This window comes from Acinonyx jubatus, chromosome A3, assembly GCF_027475565.1.
Source record: "Acinonyx jubatus isolate Ajub_Pintada_27869175 chromosome A3, VMU_Ajub_asm_v1.0, whole genome shotgun sequence".
NCBI lineage: Eukaryota > Metazoa > Chordata > Mammalia > Carnivora > Felidae > Acinonyx > Acinonyx jubatus.
Window position 1 is genome coordinate 26,669,617 of NC_069388.1, and position 16,089 is coordinate 26,685,705.

The 16,089-nt window shown below is 45.5% G+C and overlaps 1 protein-coding gene across 1 annotated transcript; it reads left to right on the forward strand.

Moving 5' to 3' along the window:
- Positions 1-5,572: 5,572 nt before the first annotated feature.
- LOC106985969 (beta-defensin 119) lies at positions 5,573-15,687 on the forward strand. The gene is made up of 2 exons (XM_027069789.2): positions 5,573-5,771; positions 15,432-15,687. The coding sequence occupies exons 1-2, from the start codon at positions 5,717-5,719 to the stop codon at positions 15,623-15,625; spliced, it is 249 nt and encodes an 82-aa protein (XP_026925590.1). The 5' UTR covers positions 5,573-5,716; the 3' UTR covers positions 15,626-15,687.
- The last annotated feature ends 402 nt before the right edge of the window (positions 15,688-16,089 follow it).

A 16,089-nucleotide genomic window follows, 5' to 3' on the forward strand; every position in this document is an offset into this window, starting at 1 on the left:
TGGAATAGTATCAATGTTGGATACTCAATAACCACGGAGTATTACTAGAGATACGTATTGAGATTATAAGATGAGGCACTTAGCAGGGGTGGCTACAGTTACATCACCCATCGCTGTGATGGTCATTGGTGGATGCTTCCATTATGGCCGAGCAAACTGAAATATACACTTGCGTGAGTCAGGCGGTGTCTTCTCTGAATGTCTGGAGGCGTTGTGGACGTCATGCTTTGCCTTAAAAGCAAAATCATTACATATTAATGAGATCAGTTATACAAATGTACTTAATATTTTTGGAACAGACATTGTGGCAGGGTGATATATTAAGAATTCAGTGTAGCAATTGCCTGATAATTTTTTTCCCTCCATTTTACTTGACCAGGCATCAGCATAGAGAGTGAAAAGATCTTTTTTTTTCTGCCTAGTTATTGGAAGGGGGGCCAGGATTTTGTGTTCTAAATCTTGGCCTTCTTTTGCTACTGGGGAACTGAAGAAAGTATGTGTATGCATGTGTGTGTGTGTGTGTGTGTGTGTGAGAGAGAGAGAGAGAGATTCAGGGGCTGCCCTGAAGATTGCTCTCCACTCCCGCCATCTTTATTAGAGAGGCCCAGACACAAGGAGGGCGGCTAGATTGGATGGTCTCAGGAGGACTGGGATGGTCACGTTCCGGAGTCAGAGAATGAATGTAGGGGTTCAAGGGGAAAATGGAGCTTAACTGACAGAACTCTAGGTCCTGGCACTTGATTTAGCTTCAAGTTCAGGAGAGGAGTTGCCTGCCATTTGGAGGTGTTGAATCTCCACACAACCAGGAGAAAAGATGGGGGTTCGGCTCCAAGGGTGTTTGATAAAACACCCTGAGGTGATAAGTGTTTGGACAGGATTGCCAGCATGGAGGTCATCACTGTGGAGACAGCCACCATGGCTGTGGTCCTGGGACCAGCAGCCTTTGCCTCCATGTTGGGTATGACAGCCCTGGTGAGGAACAGATCTCCAGTGCCCAGAGCCGCTCAACGAACGGTTAGCAGAATTCATCAGCAATACCTTGAGCATGAGAAGCAAGAGAAATGAAGATCATCATCATCGAGTAAGGATCAAGTTCCTCCTCATTTACCAAAATCATGGGGTCCTAGTAGGATCAAGTGGAGGAAGGCAGGAAACCCCAACGACAACTGCCATTGGACATCTGACCAGCTTCGCAAGTGGTATCTTGGAGCTGAATTTAAAATGCATACACAGATGGGGCACCTGGGTGGCTCAATCAGTTAAGTGTCTGGCTTTGGCTCCGGTCATGATCTCACAGTTTGTGAGTTCGAGCCCCGCATCGGGCTCTGTGCTCAGAGCCTGGAGCCTGGAGCCTGGAGCCTGTGCTGGAGCCTGGAGCCTGCTTCGGATTCTGTGTCTCCCTCTCTCTCTGCCCCTCCCCTGCTTGTGCGTGTTCTCTCTCTCTCTCTCTCTCTCTCTCTCAAAAATAACATTAAAAAAATAAAATAACATACGTATACAGAAATAAAGCATTTCCTGAGGCTTGAGTGTCGTGGAGTATTCAGAACTGGTATGTGACTATGAACGTATTAAAGAATTTTAGAAGAAACACGCTCACGAGCATCTGTTTCATGGAACACGGCTTGAAGCAGGACACAGTTGGGGGATATACCAGTGTAGGGGTTTCTCTAGCACCCAGTTCCTCTATGGGAGCCTCACCACACTTTCATACAAACTTGGCCTCATGTTGCCTTTCTCAAGCCAGAGGCCCTCAGCTGGATGCTTTTCCTACCTCACTGGGAAAGTGAGGAGAAGACGTGAATCCATGGAAGTCAAAGAAGCCTATAAAAGGCTGTGATTTTATTGGTTCTCATTTTTTCTACCTTCTTGTATTATTAACCTCACAGGTTCGAGGGAGGACCAGCTGAGCTAAAGTAAAAGTACCCAGGCTATGTGGGACCCTCTGGGAACTTGGTCCCTAGCACTTCCCCACCCCCTGCCCCACTGTGGCTGCGGGGACTGGGTGGCCTTTCAGGAGCTGAGAAATGCAACTTTGCAGATTTCAGGGGGTGGGTGGTACAGGTCTTAGAGAACTGGTCAGGCCAGCCTGTACCGTGTGGGAGGCATTACAAAGGCCCAGGCTACAGTCTGTTCTCTTCGGGGCGGGTTCTGGAAGCTACCACACAGTTCCCAGGGGCCAAGTTGGCTCTCTGACCAAGGCCTGCCTCTTCCCCTGTCTCTTGGCCTCTTCTCCCACAGTGGCTTCTGCTTGCTGGCCACACTTACAGCCCCTGCCCCTTGCTTCCCACTTCCCTTAGCCTCGGCCTGGTTTCCCACCTTAACAGAGAAGATCACCATACAACAGTCACGTTCCGGAGTCAGAGAATGAATGTAGGGGTTCAAGGGGAAAATGGAGCTTAATTGACAGAACTCTAGGTCCTGGCACTTGATGATCTGAGAACAAATCCACATGCATGCACGTACTCAAAAATACACAGACACCCACCCACCCACCCATTACACATCTGTGCACAAACAGCATCCGACTATAAACATTCTCACACATAGAACATTCAAGTACTCACATGCACAGAACACACACAAAGAACTCAGGCACGCAAATTATACACAAAATACACAAAATCTGAGCATGCACAGCTATGCACAAATTTACACATATGCACAAGTACATATAAACAAAATGCAGTGCAAATATAAACTCAGATGCCCAAGTATAGATGTGCTGTAGCAATGAACCTATCTCTTTCCATTTCTCCTTATCTCAGCCAAGGCTGTTTCTCTGAACGGTCCCAGTGCTTCTTGCCAATCTGTCTAGGAGGCTTCATAAAGAGGCTTATGAAATATCGCAAAGAACTGTAATAAGAAGGGGCCTGGAATCTCCAGGGTGGACCTTGTGGTCTGTTACAATAATGACAGCAGACACTTCTATTGTGGTGGGTAAGTGTCAGGGGTCTTACGTGTATTCACCAAATGCTTTGTGCCTATTCACTCATTTGGTCCTCGTTAACAACCTACAGAGCAAGCACCGTTGTTACCCGCATCGCATAGCCAAGGACACAGGTTCAGAGTTAATTACTTTTTCCGAGGTACTACAGTCAGGAGATTAACTTCAGGATACAGGCTTGTCAACATCCTGCGAGGCCGTCTCGTCCCCCGTGCTGAGTCCTGTAGCGGCTGAATAACATTCTCAAGGACACGCAGGCTGCCCAGTTCCCAGCCCCGGACCAGGAGGAACGCCTGGGTCTCCTCTGCACTTGCTGGATGTTCTCTCCTTTTACACCCTTTGTGTTTATGCTTTTCCGGCTACAATGAGGCCTTGTAATTTCTCCCCGGAGGGAGAAACAGCCTCCTTGCTAGTCTTTGCTTGCTTGACTCTACCCTGGCAATTATCTTCAATATGGGCTGCTGGAGTGATTCTTCGAGGAAAAAAAAAAAAAAAAAATCTGACCATGCCCCCACAGTCCTCTCTAAAAGATCTAACTATTCCCTGTTGTGCGCAGGCTGGATTCCCAAGCCCTGAGCATGACATCGAAGGCCCCGCATGGGGGTGCCTGGGAGGCTCAGTCGGTTAAGCATCCAACTCTTGACATCAGCTCAGGTCATGATCTCACGTGAGTCTGAGCCCCGCGTCGGGCTCTGTGCTGACAGCTCAGAGCCTGGAGCCTGCTTCGGATTCTGTGTCTCTCTCTCACTCTCTGCCCCTCCCCCCCACTTTCTCTCTCTCTCTCTCTTTCTCTTTCTCTCTCTCAAAAATAAATACACATTAAAAAAATCAATGAAGGCCCCCATGGGATGATGTGGTGCCTGTCTGTTTCCATCCGGGTCTCCCCTTCTGTCTCAAACGTTCACAACCGCGACTGTCTACTGACTTTTCTCCTACCTTCCTCTGCGGAAATTGGCTTTCCGTTGTCCATCCTTCTTTCCATCCAGGAAGCGCCTGAGCAGTTCCCTTCACCTGACCAAGTCTCAATTTTGTCCGATGTGAGTTGGAGGCTTATGATTTCCACTTCGGAGGAAAAGAAATATAATAAATATGAGGATGCAAAAATAATGATAATGAAAACTGACATAATAATAGTTAATGATTATTCAGCACCTATGAGGTGTCAGGTACTTGGTTAAGCAATTTATGCAAGTTGTCCCACTTAATTCAACCAGGTGTAGTTACGATTTGTATTTGATCATAGGATACTCAGGAAATTTACCTTGCTCAAGGCCAACAGGTACCGAATGTCAGGGCCAATCCTCAATTTCAAATCTGTGTGAAATCAAAACCTGTTCTCCAATCCTGGTATTCTTGGATCCTAGAATTCTCTTCGGTCTTCTTCTCCTGTCATAGTTTCTGAAGTTCTGCCCGAGGTCCAGTCCTTATTCAGCTTCCTGAGATGCTGGGCTGAAGGGATACAGTCCACGCACTTTCTCTACACCCTGGAAGGACTTGGGTTGCTTCCCCATTAGATCACTTCTTATAGGTCAAGGTATGTTATTTATTCGGACCACAGGTATTTATGAAGTTCCTGCGATGTGTTGGGTGTGTCAGAGGTTGCTAGCTCCTCCCCCAATATCTGTCCTTCCCTTCTTCTTAGTAAGACTACCCCCGAATGTTAGCTAGCCACGGGTGCCCAGAATAAGGAAAATATTTCCATTCTACCCTGCAGGTAGGTGTGGCCCTGTGAGTAAGTTCTGGCCAATGTACTGGAGTGGAAGCCGTGTGTGCAGATGCTGAGTCGTGTCCCTTAAAGGCAAAAGCACACAGTTCATTTCCTTCTTTCTCCTCCCCCGGATGGCTGCAGTGGGGCCTTGACGGTGAGGACTGGAGCAGCCCTCTCAGGTCATCAAATGAAGCTGCCTGTGGAGGATGGCAGAACATCAAGCCAGGGGGACCCTTGCTCTCTGCTGAATCAGGAAGCTGCTACACTCAACTCCTTGCCCAGACTTTTCCATGAGAAAGAAGTCAACGTCTGTCTTTTGGAATCCTTGTTCGGGGAGAGTACCTGCTAAAACAGTTGAATTAATACTCTAATCCAGGGGAGGTTACGGGCGGTGGGGTTACAAGGCAAATTTCTGACATTCGAATGGAAGAGACAAAGATGAAGCATGTAAAACAGAATTGAAAAGAACGGATACATCCGTGCAGGTGGTGCATCAAGGGCTGACGATCCAGAGCCACTGTAGGTGGGAGTGCCGATATCTAGGGTGACTAGGAAAGGCCTGTCCAGGAGGTGACCTTCCAGATGAGACTGAATGATAAACAGGAGCCAGCCATGGAAGGTCTCAAGGGAGAACAAATAACAAAGCTAAAGCCCTGAACTGGGAACCAGATTGGCGAGGTCAAGGCTCGGAAAGATACGCCTATGTATCCTTTTGTCAGAAAGCTGAGAATAAGTACTTTTTTTAATTAGGAATTTCTTGATGTATACTTATGCATTCATTAATTAGTTCTTTTGGTCTTGAAAGGCTTAAGAGGCTCTAATTTGCCCGTCTCCTCCCACTATTGGCACGGGTGCTGGCCAGTTTCCCACACTCTCATCTCGTGCTTTGCCACGAAATCTGCTACACACTGTCCTTTGGCCTGGCTGATCTCATATAAATCCTCTCCTGCTATAATTCATTGCCCACAACCCTGCCAATAAAAGCGAGGCTCATCCCCGCTGCACAGAACACCATTTCTATCCCCTGCAGCACAGCCACCTCCTTCTCCTGTGACCTGCCAGCCATGAAGTTACTTCTGTTTCTTCTCATCCTTCTGGCCATGGAACCGGTGGTCTCAGGTAACTTGGGTCCCTCTCAAGTGTCTGGGATCGTGGTCATGAACTTTTCACTTTCCTCTCCTCTTCACTGCGGGCAGCACAAAGCTTTTCCTCATCTGACGCGGCTTTGGGAGGTTTCCCCATGATCAGCTCACATCCACATTTTTCCCTGATTCTTTTTTTTGCCAAGGTGGTGGGATGGTAGCTATTTGGAGCATCTGACACGTAAGGGCAGGGTAGTATTCTGGTGGGACCTGGGAGACGGCTTAGGGGTGATGGGTTGGGTGCAGACTGGGGACTTGTTGGGGGCTTTAGGACATTAGATTAGAAGCTGATGATGAGTTGTGATGGGGAGAAAGACTTGGGGTTGGAGTGGTAGGGGGAAGATTCGGATGAGGTGGAGGTGAGGTATTGGGCTTCCCTGATGGTTTGGAGAGGGCTGGGGAGGAGATGGGATTTGGGGTTGAGTGGAGGTGGTGCTGGGGGTAGACGGGGGCTTGGGCGGAAGCTGGGAGTTGGTAATGAATAGTGCAGGGTGTCTGATGACTGCTGCTCAGAATTGAGGTTGGTGACTTGATTAAATTTGGCTTTGGCTTGGAGTTCAGGTTCGAGGGGCATTGAGTTGGGTAGGGCTCAGCATCCTACTTAAAATTGGACGGGGTTTTGAATTTGAATTGGGTGAATATGGTCAAGGAGGACTGGAGACTGAATTGTGGCTGGACCCAGGGCTAGTTGAGCTGAAGTTAGGGCCAGGCTGTTGATAAAGAGCTGAGTCTGTTGAAGTGTGGATGAATGCCCTCCATCTCCTAATCTTATAGTTATTTATTTCCTTTCTCATCATTCCCAAGCTCCATTAAGGAAGGATCTTCATTGGCAGCAAGTGATCCCAAAGTTAGGAGTAGCAGGTTGGGGGGTAGGAAGACAGAGGGTGGGATGTCTGAAAGCCTTGGATCACCCAAGGTTGAAACAATTGTCTTGGTTCCCTCCCCTCTCAAGATCGCTTCTCTCCTTTCCTGGGACTGTGTCCAGTGTTACTTCCTCAACGGTCTCCCCTTCTCCCCTGTCCTGTTCCTCCTCTTGTCTTGCCACTTGAGGGATACTAACATCTGCTTAATGGTTGTTCCTGGGCCCAACAGCAGAGTGTTGGATGAATGGACATTGCTGGTTGGGGTGCAAAAGTGATGAAGACAGTCTCATTCGTTGCTCAAATCGTAAATGGTGCTGTGTCCTTAGTCGTTACTTAACAGTCCAACCAATGACAGTTGAAAGAATACAGCCCTGGACCGTTCCTCCGATGTCCAAGCAAGTAGAACATAAAGCCAAATCTGGCAAAAGAGGGAATATAAATGGATATCGTGGATAGAAATGGCTTTGTTTCAGGTTCCTTAGCTCCCACATTCCATTAAAAGTCACAAATCTGTTTCTTGTGGGCATCAATCATGAGGAATGATGCTCCAAATGGATTGAGGGTGGAGAGATGGCAGGATGGGGGTTAAGAGGTAGCAGAGGGACATCACTGGGGCTTGGACGCAGCAGTGGGGTGATGGTTCCTCATCTACCAGCTGCAGGAAAGGCTACTGGGTCGGGAGTGGACTGAGAAGTACATCTGGGAAGCCAAGAGACTTAAAGGCACAGCAGGTCCTGAGAGAGGGAGAACCCTTGGGCGGGAGAGTTGGTCCATCCTGGGGGTGAAAGGCTGGGGGTTGACATGGGCTGATTAGAGCCCAAATCCTTGGGTTTCTAGGGAAATTGGCTGAGATGCCTTTTGATCCTGGAGATCCCACAGCGCCAAGGATCAGAGGGTTTCCAAGTGCTAAAAACAGATAAAGCACATGATTTTACCCATTTATAAATGAGTTTGTTCACTATCCAGTTGGTCTGTTCTGTCATGGATTCAGTTATTCAGTCCCCTCAGCCTTGCCACTTACCGCTGTCAGACTCTGTTCATATCCCCTTCCAGGCTTCAGCTTCCCCATCTGCGAAGTTGGAACCATAGACAATCTCAAAGCTCAGGATTGTGGGAAGAAGGAAGTGAAATAATGTAGCTCACAGTGCCCAGTACATCGTAAGCCCTAATTAATGTTAGCTATTACTATTATTGCTCATTGATTTCTTTAAGCATTTAAGGAATATGTGCTGTGTGCCTTCCAGCTGTGTTAGACTCTGAGGCAGACAGGAACCTGCCTCATTTAATTTAGCCTGGGAGAAGACCAACCCATGGGGAACATTCAAGAATTCTGATCGGGTACCTAGAGGACTTGGGTGTCTTCCCGGCCTTGTGGTCTCAAATCCTATTCTCTGGGCCCCATGTATCCAATACAGTTGTTCACCCCTGAACTGTGTTCCCTGTAGTGAGGTCAGAGACCAGGAATGTTCTGTAAAGCATGGTTCATGACATGAAGACAGAATAAGTTCATCCTGACCCTTGGAGATAATTTGCTCTCAGTTCAATATTTCTGCTCTTAGACTCTGGGAAGAGAGACACCTCTTCCTCTGATCCTGGTCCTACTCTGGGTGTCTTCTGATTTAGTCCCTCCCTATGGGGTTGAGAGTTGATGGGGGCAAGTGGGATATATCCATTTAGAGAACTTGTCCTCCTCTCCTTCCAAGACCATGCTTTGAGCACCTGGGGTGTGGAATTCCCTCCCAAAGAACCCCCCCGTGCTGTTTCCAAGGACCACATGGGCTTTCCCCAGCTCCACCCCTGGAAGATGGGGCCCACTGTGTGTGCAACTTAGGCAGGAGGAGGGTCAAGGACACTCCTGTTTGCAGGGGCAGTGGGCCAGCGGGGATGTTCAGGCTGCACTGTCCATGTCTTGCATGAAAGAGTCCTCACAGTGTGGGGCAGAGTTGGGGATGGGAGAGAGGAGAGAGCTGGGCTGTGGACTGAGCCAGCTCCCCTCAGGCCGCCATTTTCCTGCACAGAACTCTGAAGAATCCAAGAATCACAAATTCAAATCTGCCCTTTCAGGTCATTATGAAGGGCTATTTAAAAGATCTTTTTTTTTTTTTTTTTAATTAAAAAAAAATTTTTTTTAACGTTTATTTATTTTTGAGACAGAGAGAGACAGAGCATGAACAGGGGAGGGGCAGAGAGAGAGGGAGACACAGAATCGGAAGCAGGCTCCAGGCTCTGAGCCATCAGCCCAGAGCCCGACACGGGGCTCGAACTTACGGACCGAGAGATCGTGACCTGAGCTGAAGTCGGACGCTTAACCGACTGCGCCACCCAGGCGCCCCTTTTTTTTTAATTTTTAAAATGTTTATCTTGGGGGGGGGAGGGGCAGAGAGAGAGAGGGAGACACAGAATCCGAAGCAGGCTCCAGGCTCCGAGCTGTCAGCACAGAGCCTGACGCAGGGCTCAAGCCCACAAACCGCGAGATCATGACCTGAGCCAAAGTCAGACACTTTGACCGACTGAGCCACCCAGACGCCCCATGAAGGGCTATTTCACAAAGGGCCATAGGATAGATTTTATTTATCTCACTTGTTAGCTTTATTCATAACTGTTAAATATGCAGACATATGATAGATGAGCTTCCATTTACATTCCTGCCTCAGGACCCACACACATTAGGGTTGTGTCTGCAACCTGGATCGTGCTCTGGTGCACAGCCCATCTCCAAGCTCGCTGCAGAGGCAGGGGCTGCGTAATCTGTGTGTCCACATGCTCGACGCCTGTGTGATCTGGGGAGACTCTTAGGCTGCCCACCAGAGCTGCCTGGGCCCTGGGTGAGACCATCCAAAATACCTCCTCACTGTCTTCTCTGCCTCCAGATTCTCTTTGCTGCAGTAAACATGGGAATGCAGATACCTTTTTGAGATCCCGTTTTCATTTCCTTTGGATATATACCCAGAAGTGGGATTGCTGGATCACAGGATAGTTCTATTTGTAACATTTTGAGGAAAATCTTGTTTTCCATTGTGGCTGCACCAATTATATTCCCACCAACAAGTGCACAAGGGTTTCCTTTTCTCCCCACCCTCATCAACTTTTTATTTGAACTTATTTGAACTTTTTGTTTTGAAATACTTACTGGTTCATAGGAGGTTGCAAGATAGTACAAAGAGAGGTCCTACGGACCTTTCATACAGTTTCCTACCGAAGATTATATTTTATGTAACCATAATACAATACACAAACCAGGAGACTGGTATTGTTGCAATGTGTGTGCATACTTCTATGGCATTTTCTTGCAAGCACAGCGATGTGTAACTACCACTGTTATCAAGATACAGACCCATGCTATCAGCATAGAGATCCTTCTCCTGCTACTCTTTCACAGTGGCACGGACTCTTCCCTGCCTCCACCGTCTGTCGCTAACCTTAACCTTTGGCAACCACTAATCTGCTTCTTATCTCCCTAATTTTTATCATTTAGAAAGTGTTATATAAATGGGATCATACATCATCTTTTGAGATTGGCTTTTTTCTTTTTAAGACAGCATTATGCTCTTGAGATCTATCCAAGTTGTATGGATCAATTTCTCTTAATCTTTAAAAAGGGTCATTTCTTTTGAAATCTGAGTAGCTGTTGGGGCGCCTGGGTGGCTCAGTCAGTTGAGCAGCTGACTTCGGCTCAGGTCACGATCTCGCGGTCCGTGACTTTGAGCCCCGCGTCGGGCTCTGTGCTGACAGCTCAGAGCCTGGAGCCTGTTTCAGATTCTGTGTCTCCCTCTCTCTGACCCTCCCCCATTCATGCTCTGTCTCTCTCTGTCTCAAAAATAAATAAACGTTAAAAAAAAATTTTTAAATAAATAAATAAATAAATAAATAAATAAATAAATAAAATAAAATAAAATCTGAGTAGCTGTAGCCAGTGCATTAAGGCAAGAAAAAGAAATAAAGGCATACAAGTTAGAAAGGAAAAAAATAAAAACTGTCTATATTTGCAGATATCATAATGGATTCTGTAGAAAATCCCAAGGGATCTACAAAAAAAAAAAAATCTAGAACTAATAATTCAGTTCAGTAAGGTCCTAGGATACAAGATAAACATAAAACATTAATTGCATTTCTATATACTATCATTGAATATGTGAACACTGAAATTAAAAATACAGTACCATTCACAATCACTCCAAAAAGTATAAAATGCTTAGGTGTATACCTAATAAAACATGTGTAGCAAGTGTATGCTGAGAACTACAGAATGTCGATAAAAGAAAGAAGATCTAAATAAATGAAGAGACATACCATGTTTATAGAGTGTAAGATTCAACAAGCAAATATGCCAATTCTCCTCAAACTGGTAGGCACTCTTGACACAATTTCTATCAAAATCCCAGCAGCATTTTTGGTAGATAGAGACAAGATTATTTTGTCTACATCTTGTCAATGGAGAAAAACCCACAAAGGAATGAGAACAGCTAAAACAAGTTTGAACAAAAAGAATAAAGTCAGAGGAAGCATGCTACCAGATATCAAGACTTCCATAGCTAAGGTAATCAAGACTGTGTGATTTTGGTGGAGAGACAGACATATGGACCAATGGAACAGAATAGCAAACCAGGAATAGGTCCACATGCGTACAGCCAACTGATTTTTCACAAATGTGCAAAAGCAATTCAATGGGAGAAAGATAGCTTTTTCAACAAATGGTGCTGGATTAGTGAGACATCTGTAAGAAAAGAAAGAAAAGAGAGAAAGAGACGGGGGGGGGGGCGGGGAAAGAACCTCAATCTAAACCTCACATCTTATACGAAATTTAACTCAAAATGGCTCATAGATTTAAACATAAGATGTAGAGGCGCCTGGGTGGCTCAGTTGGTTAAATGTCTGACTTCGGCTCAGGTCATAATCTCACGGTTCGTGGGTTCGAGCCCCACATCAGGCTCTGTGCTGACAGCTCAGAGCCTGGACCTTGCTTCAGATTCTGTGTCTCCTTCTCTCTCTGCTCCTCCCCAACTCGCGCTCTGTCTCTGTCTCTCAAAAATGAATAAACATGTAAAAAAGTTAAAAAGCAATTAAAAATAAACAAAAGACGTAAAAGTATAAAACTTCTGGCAGAAAACATAGGAATAATCTTTCAGGCCTAGGGCTAGGTGAAAAGTTCTGAGATATGAAAAGCACAATCCACAAAAGAAAAAAAAATTAGCAAGTTGGACTTCATCAAAATTCAAAACGTTCACTCTGCAAGAGGGCCTGTGAATAGGATATACTGAAAGGCAAATTGCAGAAATATTTTCAAGCCACGTATCTGACAAAGGACTTGTACCTAGAATACAGAAACAACTCTCAAAACTCAACAGTAAAAACCAAGCCATCGAATTAGGAGACAGACAATTCATCAAAGAGGGCATACAGATGTCAAATAGGCACACGGAAAGATGTTCAACATCGTTAGCCATCAGGGATATGCATATTAAGATGATACGATATGGGAATGCAAGCTGGTGCAGCCACTCCGGAAAACAGTATGGAGGTTCCTCAAAAAACTAAAAATAGAACTACTCTACCACCCAGCAATTGCACTACTAGGCATTTATCCACGGGATACAGGTGTCCTGTTTCGAAGGGACACATGCACCCCCATGTTTATAGCAGCACTATCAACAACAGCCAAAGTATAGAAAGAGCCCAGATGTCCATCGATGAATGAATGGATAAAGAAGATGTGATATATATATACAATGGAGTATTACTCGGCCATCAAAAAGAATGAAATCTTGCCATTTGCAACTACATGGATGGAACTGGAGGGTATTATGCTAAGTGAAATCAGTCAGCCAGAGAAAGACAAAAATCATGTGACTTCACTCATCTGAGGACTTTAAGAGACAACACAGATGAACATGAGGGAAGGGAAACAAAAATAATATATAAACCGGGAGGGGGACAAAACAGAAGAGACTCATAAATCTAGAGAACAAACTGAGGGTTACGGAGGGGTTGTGGGAGGGGGGATGGGCTAAATGGGTAAGGGGGCACCAGGAATCTACTTCTGAAATCATTGTCTAACTAATTTGGATGTAAATTTAAAAATAAAAAATAAAACAAGTTAAAAAAAAAAGATGATATGGTATTCCACTACATAATTATTAGAACCGCTGAAGTTAAAAGCAGTGACATTACCAAACACTGGCAAGGATGCAGAGAACATGGACCTTTTACACATTGCCACTGAGAAGGTTAAGTGGTAGGGCAACTCTGGAAAACAGTTTTCCAGTTTCCTTTTAAAAAACAAAATATACACTAACTGTGTTACCCAGCAAATGCATCCCTGGGCATTTAATCTAAAGACATGAAAATTTAGTTTCAAAAACTTGTAGATGAATGCCCATAACAGCTTTATTTGCCTTTAAGGGATTCTTTAAAAAAAATTTTTTTTACGTTTATTTATTTTTTTTTAATTTTTTTTCAACGTTTATTTATTTTTGGGACAGAGAGAGACAGAGCATGAACGGGGGAGGGGCAGAGAGAGAGGGAGACACAGAATCGGAAACAGGCTCCAGGCTCTGAGCCATCAGCCCAGAGCCCGACACGGGGCTCGAACTTACGGACCGAGAGATCGTGACCTGGCTGAAGTCGGACGCTTAACCGACTGCGCCACCGAGGCGCCCCTACGTTTATTTATTTTTGAGAGAGAAAGAGATAGAGTGCAAGCAGGGGAGGGGCAGACAGAGAGGAAGACCCAGAATCCGAAGTGGGCTCCAGGCTCTGAGCTGTCAGCACAGAGCCTGACGCGGGGCTTGAGCTCACGAGCCTTGAGATGATGACCTGAGCTGAAGTCGGATGCTTAACAGACTGAGCTACCCAGGCACCCCTTAAGGGATTCTTTAAAAAAAAAAAGACTTTATGCTTTTAGACCGGTTTTAGGTTCATAGGAAATTTGAGAAGAAGGTACAGAGATTTCCCACATATCCTCTACCCTCACTCATGCACAGCCTTCCCTATTATCAACGTCCCTCACAGAGTGGTACATTTGTTACAACTGATAAACTCTATTGACACATCATTATCACCCAAAGTCCATATTAAAAAAAAAATTTTTTTAATGGTGATTTATTTTTGAGACAGAGAGAGACAGAGCATGAGCAGGGGAGGGACAGAGAGAGAGGGAGACGCAGAATCCGAAGCAGGCTCCAGGCTCCGAGCTGTCAGCACAGAGCCTGTCATGGGGCTCAAACCGATGAACTTGGAGATCATGACCTGAGCCGAAGTCAGATGCTCAACTGACTGAGCCACCCAGGCGCCCCACCCAAAGTCCATATTTTACCTTAGGGTTCACCCTTGGTACTGTACTGTGGGTTTGGACAAATGTATAATGACATGAATAGATCATTCCAGGATCATATGGAGTAACTTCACTGTAAATCCTCCAAATCCTCTGTGCTTTGCCTCTTCATCTGACTCCTACCCCAACCTCTGGTAACCACTAATCTTTTTATTACCCCCGTTATTTTGCCTTTTCCAAAATGTCATACAGTTGAAAATCATACACTATGGAGCCTTCTCAGATTGGCTTCTTTCACTCACTGATGTGCATTTAAGAGTCCTCCGTGTCTGTTCGTGACTTAATAGCTCATTTCTTTTTATCACTGAATAATAATCTCTTGTCTGGACGGACCACAGTTTATTTGTCCATTCACCTACTGAAGGGAATCTTGGTTGTTTCTAATTTGGGGTAGTTTTTTTTCATGTGCAGATTTTTTTTTCATGAAGACTGGTTTATTGGTGGTAGTTAGTATAAGTCAATAAATATTGATCCTCAAAGAAGAACCTAGTTATTTATTGATTACTGGTCCATAGAGATCTGAATGAAATTGAACCAGCTGCCTGCTGAGATGATACACGGAAGTCAATGCTGCTTCTTGGGAAATGGAGCCACAGCTAGCTGATATATAGCATAGGCTGTTCCACCAACTGTAAGCATCACAGTGGCTCTATACGGGAAGACATCAGCTCTCTCTCTACCGGAAGACATCAGCTCTCTCTCTACAGGAAGATATCAGCTCTCTCTCTCTGCAGGAAGACATCAGCTCCGCTACCCTATAGATGCACTGGAATTCCATTATCCTCCTGAAGCTTTTGTTTCTCTGGGCTTGATTTTCAAACTGCCTGTGTGAAGCAGTTCATGTGCAGATTTCTGTGTAGACATAAGTTTTCAAGTTCTGGTAAATACTAAGAAGCACAACCACTGGATTTTGTGGTAAGTGTATGTTTCGTTTCATAAGAAACTGACAAACTGTCTTCCAAAGTGGCCGTATCGTTTCGCATTCCCATCAGCAGCATAGGAGAGTTTCTGTTGCTCTACATTCTTCCCAGCATTTGGTGTCAGTGTTCCAGATTTTGGTCATTCTAATAGGTGGGCAGTGGTGGCACATAAGTATTTAAAAAAATTTTTTTTTTACATTTATTTATTTCTGAGAGACAGAGAGAGACAGAGCACAGGTGGGGGAGGAGCAGAGAGAGAATGAGACACAGAATCCAAAGCAGGCTTTGGTCTCCGAGCCGTTAGCAAAGAGCCCGATGAGGGGCTCGAACCCACAAACGGTGAGATCATGACCTGAGCCGAAGTTGGACACTCAACCGACTGAGCCACCCAGGCACCCCGCACATAATTATTTCAGCCCTTTAGGTTTTGACTGTGCTCCTTGACTCCTCAGATCTATGTTAGTATTGCCACTATTAAATGGAAATTAACTATCTGTATTTTTTTTTTTTTTTTTTTTGGTCAGGCAGACATCACACTCTTCGATGCATGGGAAACATGGGAATCTGTAGACCCTCTTGCAGAAAGTCTGAACAACCCTACCTCTACTGCTTAAATTATCAGTCATGCTGCCTCCAGTCCTACATGAGGATAAGCATTTCTGGCAGAGAGATGAAAAATGACTGGAGCCAACAGAATCGCTGGCCAAAAATACCTTGAGTGCTGGTGATCAACATCTTCAAGCTGCTATCAAGACCCCTTATTAAAATTCATGCACCTGCTACCCTTGTCTGTCTTTTGTCCATTGGAAATCACGGCGAGAGATTGGGTTTTGCATGATGAGGTATCTGTCCCATTGTGGACCCAACTCTGTGGGAGAGAAAACTGGAGTGACAAGAAGAATCTAGAAAAACCACGGACGATGGGGAGAGAAGGTCCTGAGACCACTGAGGGAGAGTTGAAGCGTTTGGGCAGAGCCAGGACTTCAACTGTGCCATGGAGGGCTCAGAGGGGGATCAGAGTTAGTGGGATGGATGCACAGGGCAGTGGGTGGGCATCTTGTAGACAAGCATGCCTTCGTTTATGGAAGAATTTCCTAACCAGCTGCTGTAGTGTGAATAAGTTGTTTCTGCCAAGGCTTCAAGTCGTGAGGCTGGAGGTCTGTTTGGTGATTATTGAGGAAG

What these genes read in the sequence shown, in the direction of transcription:
- LOC106985969 (XM_027069789.2), top strand. Translation starts at nt 5,717, where the DNA reads ATGAAGTTACTTCTGTTTCTTCTCATCCTTCTGGCCATGGAACCGGTG. An exon ending in CATGGAACCGGTGGTCTCAG is followed by an intron (nt 5,772 to 15,431) that starts GTAACTTGGGTC and finishes TTTTTTGGTCAG; the next exon opens with GCAGACATCACACTCTTCGA.